This window comes from Lepisma saccharinum, chromosome 26, assembly GCF_977018435.1.
Source record: "Lepisma saccharinum chromosome 26, izLepSacc3.1, whole genome shotgun sequence".
Taxonomy (NCBI): Eukaryota; Metazoa; Arthropoda; class Insecta; order Zygentoma; family Lepismatidae; genus Lepisma; species Lepisma saccharinum.
This window is the reverse complement of record NC_139254.1, coordinates 53,714,736-53,733,485: the sequence shown is the minus strand read 5'-3', so window position 1 is coordinate 53,733,485 and position 18,750 is coordinate 53,714,736. Positions and strand designations below refer to the sequence as shown.

The 18,750-nt window shown below is 35.5% G+C and overlaps 2 protein-coding genes across 2 annotated transcripts in view; one reads left to right on the top strand and one right to left on the bottom strand.

Annotated features, from left to right (window-relative positions):
* LOC145979329 (MKRN2 opposite strand protein) overlaps positions 1 to 18,750 on the bottom strand; it is a 398,221-nt gene that overhangs the window by 111,174 nt on the left and 268,297 nt on the right. The window lies entirely within an intron of this gene.
* Positions 1 to 18,750, top strand: part of eys (eyes shut) — a 154,632-nt gene that overhangs the window by 569 nt on the left and 135,313 nt on the right. Inside the window, exons 2-3 of the mRNA XM_083112357.1 lie at positions 10,057 to 10,211; positions 16,964 to 17,112. Of these exons, the coding sequence (XP_082968483.1) occupies positions 10,072 to 10,211; positions 16,964 to 17,112 (289 nt within the window). The 5' untranslated portion in view covers positions 10,057 to 10,071. The remainder of the gene's footprint in view (positions 1 to 10,056; positions 10,212 to 16,963; positions 17,113 to 18,750) is intronic.

The window sequence follows — 18,750 nt, the reverse complement described above, 5'->3', positions numbered from 1 at the left end:
GAATGGTGAAACAATGTGCTGCGAAGCCCTGGGTTCGGCCCAAGTTCCGATTGTTTACTTCCGAATTTATCATGGTGCACAGGCAAAATGCCTACTTGTTTAATATCCGTCGGACAGATTTCATCATTTCTACAGAAGAAACTACTTACCGTAATAAGTTCCTGTAGTATTGTCTAACACCGGGAAGGTGTTTTGTGTGAAATTCAGGTAAGGGTAAAAGTTTACTATCCGTCGGACACCTATAACTTCTGAGTTTTCGTCAATTTTTGACATTCGTACTTACCTATCTGCTTCGTGGAACATTCCGTGAATGGTTTTTGGGGATATCCATCCTGGAATCGGTGCGAAATTTTAACAAAAAAATTATTTTCGTATGAAATTTTTGACTCAAATTTCCCACCGATCCCGGGCTCCGCCCCTGGGGTAATTGACCTACCGCCCCCAACTACTAATGCGGCTCCGCCTCTGCTCCGGCTCACCGGCTTTTTCTATAGACTCCCTGTTAAAGGCATGTTAGAAATTGGCCGGAGTCACCTGCCCCCAAATGAGCCCCAAACTTTTAAATTTGAAGAAATCCGTTTCCAGGATACGGAAAACTTACCTGGATAACAGTTTCATCATCAGACACACATTTCTTCATTTTTACAGAATAAACTACTTACGGAAATGAGTTTCTGCAAGCTTTCCAACATTCCTCGAGGTATTTTCTTTCATCGTGGAATATATTTGACCGGGAAATCATGTATTTTTGAAGAGAAATAACTCACCGACGCACAATTGCCGTTGCTTTCGCTACGTGAACTACATGCTGTGTATGTTTGATGACGTAAGCCCCTGTCAGTGTTTCCAACCCCCCTTTTTTCACTATGCTTGCCTAACGTAACCAAACCTAACCTAACCTTATCTGAAATGGTTCGTGGGGCTATCCATCATGTACAATATCCACCGGTGACGAACACGATAGTAGGTATTTTTCGGTGAAGAGGGTTGGAAACACTGCATACCCACAACTTGAGTCAAGATGTGGCTGCCATATTGTGTGTTAAGTGAGCGAAGAAAGAAATAAAAAAATCACTCTGTATGTGAGAAATTGTGTTTGTTTTCGTGCAAAAAGCATAATGGCACCTTGAACTATGTTCCGCAATACACAATTGGTAAGTATGAACCATGCGAAACACAAAATATCCGATTTTAATGTGTCTCCGATCTATGAAACTGGTACCCAAAGGGGTATTTCGTCACTAAACGCTTTAGTTATTAGTAGGAAACGGATTTTAAGGTGTAGCACTTTTCCAAAAATATAGCTGTTTTCATACTTATCATTTGAGATATGTATTTTAGGACATGGAATCAAGTAAAATGAACACACTTTGTTGCATCATTGTTCACCTTTTTGTGAGATTAGCACATTTATTCTCTTTTTTACCCCCTCTTTGATGCTTCAGCACCTTTTCCCTTTCTTTCATGTTTTGTTAAGAAATTGGACAGAAAAATAAATGAGTTTCACTGTTATGGAGCAGCTACATAAACTCCTACAGTCCCATTTTGTAGAGCAGAACGAGAGGTATAAGCAGGGATGGAACCGATTGATCAGTACTCTATCGGTATTGGCTGATATAGGCACATCGGTGTATCGGTAAACTTATCGATTATTTTACCGATCCAATATATTGATAAATATCTAATTTAGTGCAAAATTCTATCATTTTGTTGTAATTTTTATTGATAATAATTTCCATGCCCTACTTTCTAAAACAGTAAACGTCTAAATATGCAATTTCTCTTGCACTGCAGTCACCTTGAAACGTAGGCGTAGCTACAGGGTGTGCTGGGTGTGCCTAGGCACACCCTAATGGGCTGCTTTATCAAAGAGAATTAAATACAGATATTTCAATAAGAGAGAAAATAAGCGGCAGTTTGTAAGAAGTTGAAAATGTCATTACTTGGTACAAACGTGTGCATTATCGCTGATGAAACGAGTGTCTGTAGTTTTTTGATTCTTTTATGTCATTGGAGAAGGAAGATTTTACTGCATTCTACCTGTACTACAGCGCTTTTCTTTTATACCTGTCACAAGCTGCACGTGTGAGAGAGCTTTCTCCAAGCTTACCTAAGTTAAAACTAAATTAAGAGCAACCCAGAAGCAGGATAGATTCGAAGCCCTGCTCTTGCTATTTGTGGAACAGAAAAAAGCTTAGTCTATTGATGTAAATGAAGTTATTGATGATGTTTAAAAACATTGTACCTTTTGACAGATGTCTTTTGTTATAGATGACGTGTATTTTGATGTATTTGTTTGTAACATTTATGAACATTTTGTGTGTGTGTAATTTCTATGCAATTTGATTTTTTTCTACTACATATATTCAGAAATTTTCAACACTGTCATTTAGTGAATTTATATTCCTTTACAAACATCAGTGCAGTTAAAGAGCCAAGTGATTGTGTTGCAAAATATGCTATTAAAAAGGTACGAGACAATTTTTTTTCTTTGTGCACACCCAAATATAAAGTTCTAGCTACGCCTATGCTCTATCGGTATTGGCTGATGTAGGCACATCGGTGTATCGGTAAACTTACCGATTATTTTACCGATCCAATATATTGATAAATATCTGGTAATTTAGTGCAAAATTCTATCATTTTGTTGTAATTTTTATTGATAATAATCTCCATGCCCTACTTTCTAAAACAGTAAACGTCTAAATATGCAATTTCTCTTGTACTGCAGTCACCTTGAAACACAGATTTATTAAGGAGGTCAATGAACCTTTCAGGTTCCTCAAGGACCATTTCTAATTTTATATCGGATCGGTAGAATATCGGTTATTGGTATCGGTAAATTTTATATCGGTACTTTATCGGTATCGGCCAAAATTTCATATCGGCCCATCCCTAAAATATAGTAATTGCAGACCCAATAGTTCCTAAGATAATGTAGCAAAACCCGCAAGAGAAAACACGAACTTCAACAAAACCTATTCAGCAGAACCACAGTTCTCTATGCGGTCCAAGTGCATTACATACAGATTGTGCAGAGAAAGAGAGCAATGAATAAAGGCATATTATTCGCACCTTTTTGAGAAAAAAAAATCAGAACCTTTTTTCCATTTTCCGACCATAATTTTGTACCTTAAAATCCTTTCCTTAGTTATTAGGTTGGGTGGGTTAGTTTTAGGGCTCTTATTAATAAAATATCTAAACTATTTATATTATTTATTATAAACTAAATATATGCTTACAGGTCAAAACCAAGTGTTAGGTAATAATCAAAATCTAATTATTGATAACAACTCATTTGAACCAGTTTCCAAATTCAAATACTTAGGAGTAATATTAACAAATGAAAATTATATTAAAGAGGAAACAAAAAGTAGGCTAAATTAAGGAAATGCATGTTACTTCTCTCTTCATAAAGTTTTGTGTTCTCGTTTAATATCTAAGAAACTAAAAGTTAAAATATACAAAACAGTAATTTTGCATGTAGTATTATATGGGTGTGAAACTTAGTCCCTTACATTGAGAGAGGAACACAAATTGAGAGTATTTGAAAATAAGATCCTTAGGAAAATCTTTGGACCTAAAAGGGATGAGGAGACAGGTGAGTGGAGAGATATTATTAGAATAATTAAATCAAGAAGACTTAGGTGGACAGGCTATGTGGCACGAATGGGATAGGAAAGAGGAGTTAACAGGAAAACCTGATGGTAAGAGACCTGTAGGAAGGCCAAGACGAAGATGGAGGGACAACGTTGAGATGGACCTAAAGGAAATAGGTAGGGATGGAAAAGAGTATATAGATCTTGCTCAAGATAGGGACAGATGGAAGGCCTGTATTGCTGCAGCCATGAACCTTCGGGTTTAAGAAGGCTAGAGAGTTAGTTAGTTATTAATAAAATATCCTTAAATTCTTTCATTGTTAGGTTAGGTGTGTCAGATTTAGGGCTCTTAGTATTGAAATAACGTCTCTGAATGCTTTAAACACTTGTTCACACAATATCTAGTCTCAATCAAGACAATCCTTTTTCAATTTCACATGCAAATCCACAAAAACTTGTGTCCAAACCAACTGGAAACCAAGAATCCCAGTTCACGTAAGCTACATTTCTAATGATAATTTCTCTGGTAACTAATACGTAGTGGAACTGTTAACTGTGCTAAATAATTTCTCCTAGCTTCGAACTTACTCCCGCAACCATACCAATATTCTAAAGCACTTCCTATTAAACTTGCAAGAAATCATTAAACACTTGGATCCATTTTTCATTAGTTAGATAGGATTATTAGAAGGTTTTTGAGAATACTGGAAACGATAGTGAAGGACGTTTGAAGCTTGGAGAAAGTAGTACTTCTGTCATTTTGTTCATTTTGTACAGTCCACACAAATACTCCTAGAAAAAATTGCTACCCATGAGGAAGTTACCGCGAAGCTCCAATGAATAGTGGTCGAGCCATGTTATCAATTTTTCATCTCTGTGTCTTTGCATTTGAGGTGGAAGGGGAAGGAAGCAAAAACAAACATTTCTCAGGCCAGTTCGACATTTGTGCGATGAGCAGACAACAGAATTTCTGCTCTTCCAGCAACAGTCAGTTTGCGGAAGGGAAGTCCAGCTGTACATACTACTGTTGCCAACTTAGTTTTTTGGAACAAGGTTTGCCCAAATCACGAATCGCAGCAAGGAACTGGCTTGTCATGTATCACCTAACCAGTCTCACTTGTAGTTAAATCCAGCCTTGACTTGGCCGGTAAATGAATTTCTAACACCTGTGTGTGCAATTAAACATAAATTATATTTTGGATATTTTTGCATCTCATTTGTACTCTTCTAGGTTAATTGTGACAATAAGGTTGCAAGAGAAATTTATGAATTAAGAGAAACAAGAAATATTGGTACTACTTTACTATAGGGGTGACACCTATAAATAATTTATTTCGCACTTTTTTACATTGCTAACATGCTATTCTGGAATGCGGAACATTTATTTAGGTGAAATAATTAATTTCTAATGAAAATAATGTCTATTTCTTACATTTACGAGTACTTACTGTTACTTGTTATTTCGATTCTGTAACACACATTATGGCGATAGCATACTGGTTCATCGCGTGTTGTGAGAGTGTTTTGTCGATTTATGCAGTGTTCACCGGAAAATATCTTCTTTCGTGCCCGGATTAGAAATTATGCTAATACCTCGCAAACCATTGACATTAGCCTCACAAACCATTGATGTTAGCCCCACAAACCATTCACGTTAGCTCCACAAATCATTCATGTTAGCCCCACAAACTATTGACGTTAGCCCCAAAACCATTCACATTAGCCCCACAAATCATTTTCCGTAAGGTTAGGTTAGGCAAGCATAGTTAAAGAAAAAAAAAAGAAATACTCGACACGTCGTGTTCTAGTGAAAACATGGCAAGTTTGAAACACTGACTACGGGGTTTATGCCTTCTAACACACGGAACATTGTGCTCTCGTGCAGAAAGCAAATGGCGGCAGCAGAAACAGCATGTCGGACAGAGATTTACGCAGAAAACAACATGCATTCGCATGATTTGCGTAAGTACTTTCTCCTGTAAAAAGTAAGAAATCAGTCACCCCTATAGCAAAGTAATACCGAAACATTGACATGACTAATGTCAGAATTGAACCTAGGCCACCTGGCTTTCCAGCATGCTATGACCACAGGCATCAGGTTATTACTTACCCCACTTGTGAAAAAGAGAACTCCATGATGAGTCTATATTATTTTCCTGTAGTTTACGGTTATTACAAGCATAAGAAAACAGTTTTTCTTTGTGACGTTTCAGGAGAACACACGCTCCTTTCATCAGACATTTATTTTCATTTTGACTAAAGATACAGTTATAACAATGGTTAGTAATTTTTTAAACAAAAAGAATCCATTATATAATGGATGTTGTCAATGTTACATTGTTGTAATATAGCAACTTAACTGTGAAAAGAAGCAGTCTGTTTTATTTTCATTTCAGATTTTTTTTAAAATTATGAATCCCAAATATCATCAGGTAATTCAAATTCATCATTGTTTTCACAAAGTCTCTTGATGTTTTCTGTTACATTAAATTTTAAAGATGGTGGCTTACTCCATTTGTGAAAAAGAAAACTCCATACTGGATCTATGTTACCATTTTCATTATTTAATTTATTCCAGTGTTCTTCTGCAATGAACGAAGCTTCCCAGACATTCAACTCTGTGTTTCCCGTTAATCTTTTTAAAACCCTTCTCTTTTTAATCAAATGCTTCTCTTTGATGATATGAGTTGACAAACCTGTTCTTGGGTTTAGATTTATAATGTCCAAATCATGTTCGTTCCATCTTATTGCCATTTTCCTTGCTGTTTGTCCCACGTAATCCTTTGAACATGAACAACTTATATTATATATTCCTGTGGTTTCCACATCTGGTAGAGAGTTTCTCATTTGAATTCATTAAATGTACATTCCAAACTTCTTGGTGATTTAAAAACAATTTTGAAATTAAAACTTCTAACAATTTTTGCAATTTTATGTGAGAATCCCTTGTGGAATGGAATGCACACAAATTTCTTTTCAACAGATTTTTCATCTTTGTCTGTATTTCTCTTTTCCTTTAGTTTTCTTGCGATTTGTTTTTTGATTTGGTTTATTCTGTTAGTGTGAAAGCCATTTTCTTTTGCTATATTAAAAAGCCTTTCTTCCTCATTTTTGATATCCTTATTATTAGAACATAGTCTTTGTGCTCTCAGGAAAAAAATTAAAAATATGTTATCCATTGTTATACGCGAATGTTCTGAATTGGCATGGATGTATTTTTCCCCTGCTATTTTTTTCCTATGGACTGATGTTTGAATTGTTGTGTCAGTTGTCTTAATTGCAGATCAAGGAAAGAAATTACATTGGTATTCATGGGTTCGCAAGTGAATTTTATTGCCATTTTTCTTGATGTTTGCCCTACATAATCTTTTGACAAGAACAAATTATATTAGCCTGTATCTTTAGCCAAAATGAAAATAAATGTCTGATGAAAGGAACGTGTGTTCTCCTGAAACGTCACAAAGAAAATGTTTTCTTATGCTTGTAATAAGTTATTACTAATAACTGTAAACTACAGGAAAATAATTCTACAATGCAAGCAATGCGTACATACAAGAAAACTATGAGTCTATATTGCCATCATCATTCTTAAATTCCTTCCAGTGTTCTTCTGCCATTAATGAAGCATCTCACACATTTAAATCTATGTCTCCATTGCCTTTTTGAAACATTTCTTTTTTAATCATATGCTTCTCTTTGATGATATGAGCTGGCAAATCTATTTTTAGGTCTACATTTGTAATGTCTAAATCATCTTCATGCCATTTTATTGCAATTTTTCTTGATGTTTGCCCTACATAATCTTTTGACAAGAACAAATTATATTAGCCTATATATTCCTGTGGATTCCACATCTGACACTGGTTTCCTCATTTTATAGTATTAAAGGTACATTCCAAACTTTGTGGTGATTATCATTATTATTTTTACCATAAAATAATGCCACTATTAGTATTATATACAACTTTCTTTGTGTTTATCACCTTTTATTAATTCTGTATTTTTTTATGTATTATACATAATTTTTCATGTATTTTTATTAATTTTATCTTACTTTTCTTATTTTATTCTTCTTTATTATTATCTTTACCATAAAATATTACTGTTAGTATAAACATAACTTTCTTTGTGTTTATATTATTGTCACCTTCATATTAATCCTTTATAGTACAGTATGTAACATTCTTATTCGTACACACGGATTTTCAAAGAAAATGCTTTAATATCTGAAAGGAAACACACTCTCTTGAAATTGTTTCTTTACAATTCAATAACTAATATCATTAGGAACATAAAATCTTACCCAAATTCTCTATAACCAATGACAATAATAAAGTAAATGAAACTGAAAGAGAAACATGCCATTTTTTGTACAACTTTTCTATTCGTACACTTAATAATATAAAAGAAAAAACATATTCAGAGCAAACTGACTGACAGTTCTAATACTTTGATGCGTATCCTTTGGCTTTAATTACTGCTTGACACCTGTTCTTCATAGAATTAACCAGTTTCCGACATGTTTCAGAGCTTATTTTATTCCACTCGGCTTGTGCAACAGTTTTCAACTCTTGTTTGGATTTGATGCCCGCTTTATGGACTCGCCTCTTCAAAATTGCCCATAAATGCTCAATGGGATTTAAGTCTGGACTTTGAGCTGGTGTTTGTAGTAGTTTAGGCACATTCCATATAAGCCAATTCATGTTAACTCGCGCCTTATGCTTACTGTCATTGTCTTGTTGTAATCTGTAGATAGGCGACATATCCATTTTTTGGGCACTCTGTTTTACATTGTTCTTCAATATGTCCAAATAGACATATGCATCCATGATACCATCAATAAACTGGATGGTACCAACACCTTTGGACGACATACAGCCCCAAATCATTAATGACCCACCACCGTGTTTAACAGTTGGAACTGTGTTAATGTGATCATTGTCTTTATTTGATTTTTTCCAGACCCTATTTATCCCATCTGACCCGTATATATTAATCTTGGACTCGTCTCACCATATGACACTATCCCAAAATTCCTGGTCCTTGTGGATTTGCTCTTTCGCGAATGAAAGTCTATTCCTGCGATTCACCTTATTTACGTATGGCCTCTTTCGTGGTATTCCGCCACGATATCCATGCTTCCACAAGGCACGTCGGACAGTTTGATCGAACATCATCTTGCCAGCAACATTTTCTACTAACAGTCGTAATTGAGGAACACTTAGTCGGGGGTTTCTCACCCTCTTTTTAAAAAAAAGCGTTCATCACGTTTATTCAACCTTGACTCTTTTGGTTTTCTTGGCACATTCTGTGTTGAACCTTTCTCTCTAAATTTGCATTATTCAGATCGGAATTAAGTTCCTTCACCTTGCCCATTTCGAACACTCTGATAGATAGACGATAGGCCTACAACAATACCTACGCCAGCATTCTGCTTGACGGGGAGCGTGCCTGCATGTTCAAACTTGTTACGGAGTTGCAAACTGCACGAAATCGCCCGAATTGCGGTGGCGCTGTATGCGAGGAAGATTGAAACTCTTGCCTGTACGAATAACAATGTTGCATGAAACAGCATGTTTTTCTCTTTCCACACAAGTTATATGCTCTGTTTATACACTTTGAACATACATTTTTATTGACATTTGTTGGTGAAACCTTCATTAACATTAATTTCCAGGTACATATGAAAATGATTATATTTACTAGTAGATATGACATTTTTTCCTCGGAAATTCTATGTGTACGAATAACAATGTTACATACTGTATATATTTTTAAATGTATTATCATTCTTCATGTATTATTTTTTTAAATTCTCTTTGTCACTTTCCTATGGACAAGGATTGGTTGTAAGAGCAGCCCAAGAGGCCAAAACATGCCTGCTTTAATAATGACGATGATTGTTATTATTTAAAAACAATTTTGAAGTTAAATTATCTAAAAAAATATTGCAATTTTATATGAAAGTCCCTTGTGGAATGGATTACAGATTAATTTCTTTGCAACAGGTTTCTCATCCTTGTCCACTTGTCTTATTTCCTTTAGTTTCCTTGAAACTAATTTTCAAATTTAAATTAACTAGCTACATTAAACTTGTTTTTTTAAAAATTAAATGAACCATATTTTGGGTAGCCATAACCATTCACCAAATTCTGTAATATCTTGGTTGTGTTCTTTAGCAAATGGCAGTAAGATGAGATTTCTTATTTTGGTGATGTACACAATAATATGTTTCTATGCATAAATGAGAAAGGGATTATGAACTAAAGTGACTATTTTATTGATTTTTCTTTGGAAATGTTTAGTTATTGTGCAACATTATAATAAATATCAGTAGCTGCCACAGCTAATGGAGCATGGAACAAAAGTTCAAAATGTTTCAATATTTCAGAAAAAAACTTTAGTTTTTGAAGGCTCTGTTGGATTTTATACTGACATTTTCTTTGTTTTATTTCAGGTATGGCAAAACAGAATGTTTGTAGTAAAATGGAAGCACTACATTCTGATAGCACACACCATACTTGTATGTATGGTAGCCAGGGTGGTCCTTGGTGGCTTTTCTTGTCTAAGCAATCCTTGTATGCATGGAATTTGCATGGACGATATGAACAGGTTGGTTCATAACCATAGCCTCCTTTCCCATTGGAGTAGGATTATTCCTCAGTTAATGTGACATATTATTTAAGAATATTAAATTATAAATTATACAGAAAATTAAAATATTAAAAATATTACATCTGAATACAGGGTTTTCACATAGTATCGATGCAAAATCAATGGAAACTTAATTTTGCACAAGTTTCAGGATAATTAGACTCCACAAAAGTGTTGCTTGGCATTTTTGAGGTCTGTGCGAACAATCAACATGCTGGAAAGGTATCGGTCAGTATTGGCAAATAAAATAATTGATATTTTCTGATACTGATACCATTAGTATCAGCCAATGTGGAGGCATCGCAATTTTGATGCATTTGGACCAGAAAACGTAAAAATTTAACATCAGGGATCCACTATATCTTTTTTTCCTACTTTTTTTTCTGAAAAATGCTTCCTCCATCCCCTCTGTGAGTCCTCTCCTAGAAGTCAGTTATAACTGGAGCCCGGATTTTTATGTAATATCAAAGTACAAAATATGTACATAAATATCTAACAACAATTGATAAAATATGTACCTAAATATGTATTATGAAAAGGATGTGTTGCTAAATGTATAGTCCCAGACTATCACTCATACAACATTCATTATTCCATAGGCTACCGAACCAATTCAATATCAACTCAAACCAAGTAGATATTTTCAGTTCATATTCGTCTTTTATCACCAACTTAGAAAAAAATGTACGTAAGTAATGCATTGTGAAAGTAATCTGCGATATGTTCGAGCCTGTATTATTATACTATTAAACGTATTTATTATATTTATTAATATTAACTTAATAATACTCAGCGGTGAACGATGAGACTCGGTGAAGTACACAGACTCCTCTCAGGCACAGGGATAGTGTTAGGCAAGGACAATATTCACGGCACAGAGAAATAAAACCACATTACTGCAGTATGTATAAACTGAAAGGTTTTATTCTTTATTTATTGCAATTATAATGCAAATATACTTGAGATGAAGGCGAGGATTTCGCTTTGTCGATGAATTGACTCAACTAAAATGCATAAACTCAATGCGTGGCTATCGGCAAGCCTATGATCACATAGACCTAGCTTGCACCCCGAACTACCACACCAAGAGATATGCAATGATAACTGATCCAATATTTGCTCTTTAGCCTTTTATTTCCAAATTAATCCTTAGGCTAGGTTTATTATTTAACGTAGAATGGTTGCAGTATTGTGCATAGCATCAATGCATAGCTATCGGCGTACCATACCAAGATGTATGCACAACACCGAGGAGTTCCTTTTAAGTTTAAAAGCTTCGTCGATCCGTGGCGAAAAAGTGTGATATTTCTTAGGCGATATCCTCGCTTTTATACTATTTTCGAGAACCCAGATTAAAGTACAGATGAATCACTCACTATCTACAAAAGGATACTATCAACAAAACTGACATCTATACATCTTTAGAAATACAAATTCGTATAGTGCACTCTCGCAAACATGAAGATACATTAAACTACTCATAACAGAGCATAAAATACAATAAACATTAAACAAAAGATATACATTACAAACAGGGTGCAATATTACATATAATAACACAACATTTACGTGTCCTTTCATAAAAGTATAATATATCAGTGACATATTTTAACCTTTTGAGTCCCAAGGCCATTTTCACAAGTAAGCCTCACGGTCCCGAGCCGATTTTGAGCAAAATGCAGAGTTTCAATTAAAAGAGTGTAGATCGGAGACTAATTGCCCTAGAGAGATGAGTGATATACCGTTGTACGCGGAATGAACCAGAGATTCAGACTATATAAAATTTATGCAAATTCGGCGTATATATGGAGGGGGAAAGGGGGGAAATCCCCTGAAAATACTTATTTTTTTAAAAAAAATGGGGTTTCGCCCTCCTCCCGCCCCCTCGAAAAAAGTACATGACAGTGTCGACATGCACATGAAAATGATCGCTGACATGTAAGGAACACAAAAATATTTGCATTATTATCATATGACCAATGTAACTTGAGTTGTACATCCCAAAAGGAATGGTAGGCACGCCACTGATTCAAGCTTCAAAATGCAGCGGTACCTTGAAATGACTATAGCTCAAAAACTAAATGCCCAAGAGATATGAAAGATATACCGTTGTACGCAGAATGAATCACAGATTCAGACGATATATAATTTATGCACATTCGGTGTACATATGGAGGGGGAAAGGGGGTAAATCCCCTCAAAAATACTTTTTTAAAAAAAAATGGCGTTTCCCCCCGCCCCCCCGAAAAAATGTCAAAATGCACAAAATGCAAAATTTATGCAAATTTGGCGTATATATGGAGGGGGAAGGGAGAAAACTCCCAAAAATTAATTTTAAAAATTGTTGAAATGTTTGAAATTTATATTTTCCCTTGAAAAGAGACGCAAAACAGAAGTCCCTTTTCCCGCCTTTCACCTCCATTTTCATGAAGAAAAAAAAAAGGTGCAAGAAACATTTCTGTTAAATACATGTGTTAGGAACAATATAAAAAAAATCGAAATTCTAGCCAAAAATAGAAAAGTTATAACGTAAAAACTACGACCTTGACACAGCGTCTCGATCGAGACGCTTGGGACCGTGAGGGTTACTTTTAGGTATCTCAATCGAGACGCTTGGGATCCAAAAGGTTAAAGTTGTGATGTCACATAAAAATATGGATCATATCATCTGCCCCTTCCTTTCGGAAACTAAGTTTCAGGAAGGAAGTTATCTACCTGGAGGAAACTTAGTTTTAAAGTACAAACTCTTTGTTTTTATCCTCCAAAAAACGCACCAGTTTTAGGTTATCCTAGTTAACCTTACCATATAATTCTTTAGTCCTTGGAATTAGCAATGTCACAACATTATTTTCCACTTTGTCCACTAGATAAGGTCCTATCCACAACATAAATAACTTTCGAATGGTTCTATCTAGTGAGGAGCTTAAGGAATGGTTTTTAACCATCACAAAGTCTCCAACTGTCACTGTCTTGGCGTTTCCCTTCTGTTTTATATTCTTCGAAAGTTTCTTCTTCTCCCTGACTTGGGCTAAGAATAATTTGGACTTCCAATCCGGTTGGGCTTCTTCCCGTTCGGGTCAATTGAAATGTGTTAGGATCTCTCTGGGTATAGGATGATTGGAGAATAGTTCAGCAGGCGAATATCCAGTTGTTTCAGAAATAGAATAATTAATCAGCAAGACGACTGCAGGCGTATGTTACCATCAGGCTTATCAACAATTAAGGTGCTCATACAAGATGAATATCAAGGCACAGTAACATCTCATTGTTTCACTTTATCAGTTCTTCATTCAGGAGCTTTCTTTAGGCTATAGGTATGGGATATGGAGATCGATACACAGGTTCTGTGGTGGTGAGTTCAATCTCACACTGGAAGTTTTTAATAGTACCTGGTCTCTCGGAAAATACATCTCTATGCTTCAATAAGACTTCTTTCAATTGGCTTCTACCCCTTTCACATAAAAACTCATTCGCATTGACCTTCTGAAGAATGTCGTCAGGACTAGCCGTCCACTGATCGACATGGGAATCTTCACGGACTTTTCTTACATAAGTCCCTGTCGAAGATCCATTATTCACGAGGTCCTGCTCTACCGGAACTCCGTCTACGGGGAGGGATAACTTCTCGCGCTGTAGGTCAATTCCTGCTTCATATTTCCTGAGGAATGGGTAGCCCAAAATAAAGTCAGCTTCGAAACCTATCAAGACAAACATGTCCTCCAATAAATTTCTTCCAGCAATTTCCAGATATACTTGTCTACATCCCACAACTCTAGTTTTGTTTCTCCCAGTGAAATCAGTCAGCCTAACATCTGGACATGGTTGTAACTGCAATGACGGCAGCTTGTCTTTAATCTTCTTCCAAATGGCGTAGCTCATGAGATTACATTTGCTGCCAGTGTCAAGTACACAAATGAAATCAACGCCTGTTACAGTTGCTTTAATTAACGGAGCCCTGGGTACATTTTCCTTTCTAACTGCCTGTTGTAGTGCTCTATCTAAACTTTGTTCTCCTTCATTGAGAGTCAGCACAACAAAAAGATGATTATCTTCACTATTTATAAAACTATCATCTGTTCCCAGAGAAATCCAAGATTTTAGCCCAACCGTGATCGGGAACGAAGAATTCACGTTGGGCGACGCTAAATCTGACTGCATACCACTCGGATTAGCACTAGTCGATGGTGCCCTTGTTATGTCAATGCTTTGACGTTGCTCGTTCGTCAAACGTGAAGCAGAAGGTTCAAACGGAGGCACCGTCGCTCTGAAGTTACTTGGTTCAGAGACATTACGTGAAGAGTCACGGGAATGGTCTTCTGGATAAGATCTGGAATGATGCGGCCCATGTGCGTAGTTGTTCCTGCCATCCCTTCTAGGAGGATTACGCCGCCTGTTGTAATTGGAATAACCATTTCTATGGTTCTGCGTAACTTGTCTGACCCGGGGTTGTTGGTTTCCAATCCTATTTTTTCTAGGAGCATTTCCCTGACCAGCACCTTCTCTATTCCATGCAGGCTTCCAACTGTCCTGCTCCTCAAATACCTCGAATCTTTTCAGAAAGTCGGCTAGTTGTCGTACAGTTCGAGGAGAATAGCCAAACTCAAATTGCGGGCTCTATATGGAAGCTAGGAGATGAATAAATTCACAATCTCAGGTTCTATCTAACGGGCAGACAGATTGCGGTAGGCTGAGTAAATAGACCAGGCATATTCCTCCATGCTCGTACCGGCCTGCTTTAAGTATTGGCGAGATCTCACTGCTGTCAGCTGCCTCTCTTTGGCCTCTTCTGAAGCATATTGTTTGCGCAAACTACGGCAGAAATCAAAAAGGACTTGAACTCTAACTGGTTTGCTCAAAACCAATGCTCAGCCTGGCCCTTGAAAAGCCGAGGCTATCGGCATGCCTATGATCACATAGACGTAGCTTGCGCCCCCGAACTACCACACCAAGAGATATGCAATGATAATTGAGCCAATATTTGCTCTTTAGCCTTTTATTTCCAAATTAATCCTTAGGCTAGTTTTATTATTTAACGTAGAATGGTTGCAGTATTGTGCATAGCATCAATGCATGGCTATCGGCGTACCTATGATCACATAGGCCTAGCTTGCGCCCCGAACTACCATACCAAGATGTATGCACAACACCGAGGAGTTCCTTTTAAGTTTAAAAGCTTCGTCGATCCGTGGCGAAAGTGTGTGATATTTCTTACGCGATATCCTCGCTTTTATACTATTTTCGAGAACACAGATTAAAGTACAGATGAATCACTCACTATCTACAAAAGGATACTATCAACAAAACTGACATCTATACATCTTTAGAAATACAAATTTGTATAGTGCACTCTCGCAAACATGAAGATACATTAAACTACTCATAACAGAGCATAAAATACAATAAACATTAAACAAAAGATATACATTACAAACAGGGTGCAATATTACATATAATAACACAACATTTACGTGTCCTTTCATAAAAGTATAATATATCAGTGACATATTTTAAAGTTGGGATGTCACATGAAAATATGGATCATACCATCTATTTACCTTGGTACTGTCTTGGCTTGCTTATGTTTATATTTATGTTTATATTTTGTTTATTTTATTATATCTTGTTTCATGTGTTCTTTTTAACACTAGGGTACTGTTTTACTATTGTGTCTTTCCGGTTTAAAATGGCTTCTGCTGTACTGGAAATTGCAATAAATAAATAAGTATGCAAGCAATTTCAATAATTCTGCTAGACATTTATTTTATTTGAACATATTCAACATAATTTTAAAGATATAAGTTGTTCAAATTAAAATTTGTATCAAATTTAAGAACTCAAAAAAACACAGCAATGTGCACATATTTAAGAAACCAATTTTATGAGATATTAATTACTTTTCACATTGCAGATTATTGTAGAATATGCAAATTTGTACGAGAGCTTTCTGTAGCTTTCGAAACAAATTGTCAAAAAAAGCATCTACAGAAACAACAACCAAATGAAAATATAGCTACTTTTGTGCTTTTTTGTGCAAGGGAACATATTGTGTAACTCGCTACATACAGGAAAGTAGCTTTCTTGTCCACCAATACCAAGGTTCTAGGTGCTTTGCCTAAACCTAAAAGCAAAACGAAAATATGTAACCAGAAAGGGGAGGGGAGAGAACTCCAGCATCTTTTGATAAACAACAGTTCCAGTATTTTTTTCTTCTTCAGCCTGTCTTTCGACTTGGCAGTCAATTTTAGGTGACCATTAGCACTATGCATCTGATTGAGTAGAAAATATGACATCACATGAGATCCAAATTTTCTTCATCGTGTTTCAGATTTCAAAAATATAGGAAAAAGGATCAAGATAAGAAAAAAATGCCAAAATATGTTGTTTTATGTAAAGCAAATTGGCAAATAAGTAAAATATGTAACATAAAACTTATGCAAAATGATGTCAGTTACATCATTTGTTGACATTTTCATGTTGAAGGTATGTATCTAGAAAGGAATAGAATATGTAATTACATACAAATCCTAGCTCTAGTTATAACTATGTGCTTGGGTTAGTGGTGATTATACAGTTTGGCAAAATATACAATAATTTACTAAAAATTCTTATACATTTCTTTAAATCCATTTACCAATATGGATTATATTGTGCATATTATAAAACATCTTGGTAAAAATGTTTACAAATTCTATTGGAAGTATGTATTTCAGTTCATACTCCTGTTACTGCATAAATGGATATACTGGAATGCAGTGCCAAACAAACTGGGATGAATGCTGGTCTTCACCGTGTTCGAATGGTGGGACATGCATCGATGGTGTGGCTTCATTCAACTGCACGTGTGCTGAGGGATTTCTAGGTGAATATTTCAATTTATTTAATTATTGTTATTTACAAAGTCATTCTTGTGTATTATTTGAATTTTAAGCAGTACCTAAGTAGTGCTATCAATAGAGAAGTTTTAGCACACAACAAAATAAAAATATAGTCTTTGTTGGTGTTTGATTGTATGCATGTTTAAGCTGTAGTTTGTGACTTACTGTACTCTTCGCAACATCTTAATTGACCGCCCTGAAAAAATTCAAAGTCATGAATTTGGCAACATAGCACTTCAGAGTCCACAAATAGTATCCAACTTAGCAACAGTTTTGCTTTCACAATTAAACAAAAATCGTAAATTGGAAATAGAAATGTTGATTTTTTTTAAAGACTATTCGTTCTGAAATAGAAAATAGGGGAATTTATGTGCAATTAGAAACACTGAACTCGTTCTCCACGACCTGGAGAGAATTGAAATCACATATCAATGCAATGAAGCAAATTTCTCTCGATTTTAGGCAAAATTACAGTAAAGAAAAATTGCACAATACCGGACGGTTCTACAAAGTGCGTCTTTTCCCTCATCTGTGGCCAAACATGGTTCGGAACTCCGGCAAAATTTTATTTCAACTTAGATTAATTACTTTTACAGGCTTTCATTAGCAATCACTTGGAGCAGTTGGTTAAACAGTCATCTCGTTTTGCTTTTTCGTCAAGAATGAAACATCGTAGGTTCAAATCTCACCCACTCCTGATTCTTTTTTTTATTATTGTTATTTACCGAGTACGAAGTGTTGTAATAATGCAATATAAGATTATATTAAATCACTCTAAATAAATATGCAATGCATACCTCAGAAATGTGTCTATACATCTTCTTGATTTTTCAGTGATTGGCAGGATTTTTGGCAAGAACTTTCTTTTCATTTAGCTGTCAAAAGCTATGTTATCACACATTAAGAATTAATATATCATTAATACATGCTGTTAAACAGCATGTTGTAATCAAGGTGTCACCGTTTTAATTTCAGATGGAGGCTCATTGCACAGTAGTTCGGATCCCACTTTAAACTGTAGGTCCAGTCCCGATTAGCTTTACTGTGCATAAAGTTGACTTAAAACACCAAATCAACCAATACATCTCCTTTCAGAGTGGGCATTCTAAGATACTGTAGTCAGCCAGCATCCGAAAATACAGTTCTGCTTCTCGTACGCCAGAGTATAATTTCATTTAATACTCTGACTAATTTTACTTTAAAACCACAGATTAAAGCGATAATGTCCAGAAAAAGAACCTCAAAGTAATCTTCACACAAAGTATTTTAATCTATTGCCAAACATTTCAGTTAAGAATGATATTATGCTTTTCCATTGACTGTATTTTCGATTCATAGTGAATTTGCTAAAAGGACCATCTCAAGAAATCTCAATATGAAAGTTTTACTAGTAAATGCATTTAAAATGCACGAAACAACAGGGGAGGAGAAAAATAAACCTCAAAAATAAGTAAAAAATGCAACATTAACTGTTAAGAATACTGAAAAATAAACTAAAAGCCAAAAAAGGCTGAAATGCAAAATGTAAAATGGAAAGTGTTTTCAGGCTCTAACTGAAGGGAAACAGACATGATATCAGGTTTGGCATTGTTTTAAGGGTCAGAAAAAAGTTAATTTTTCAT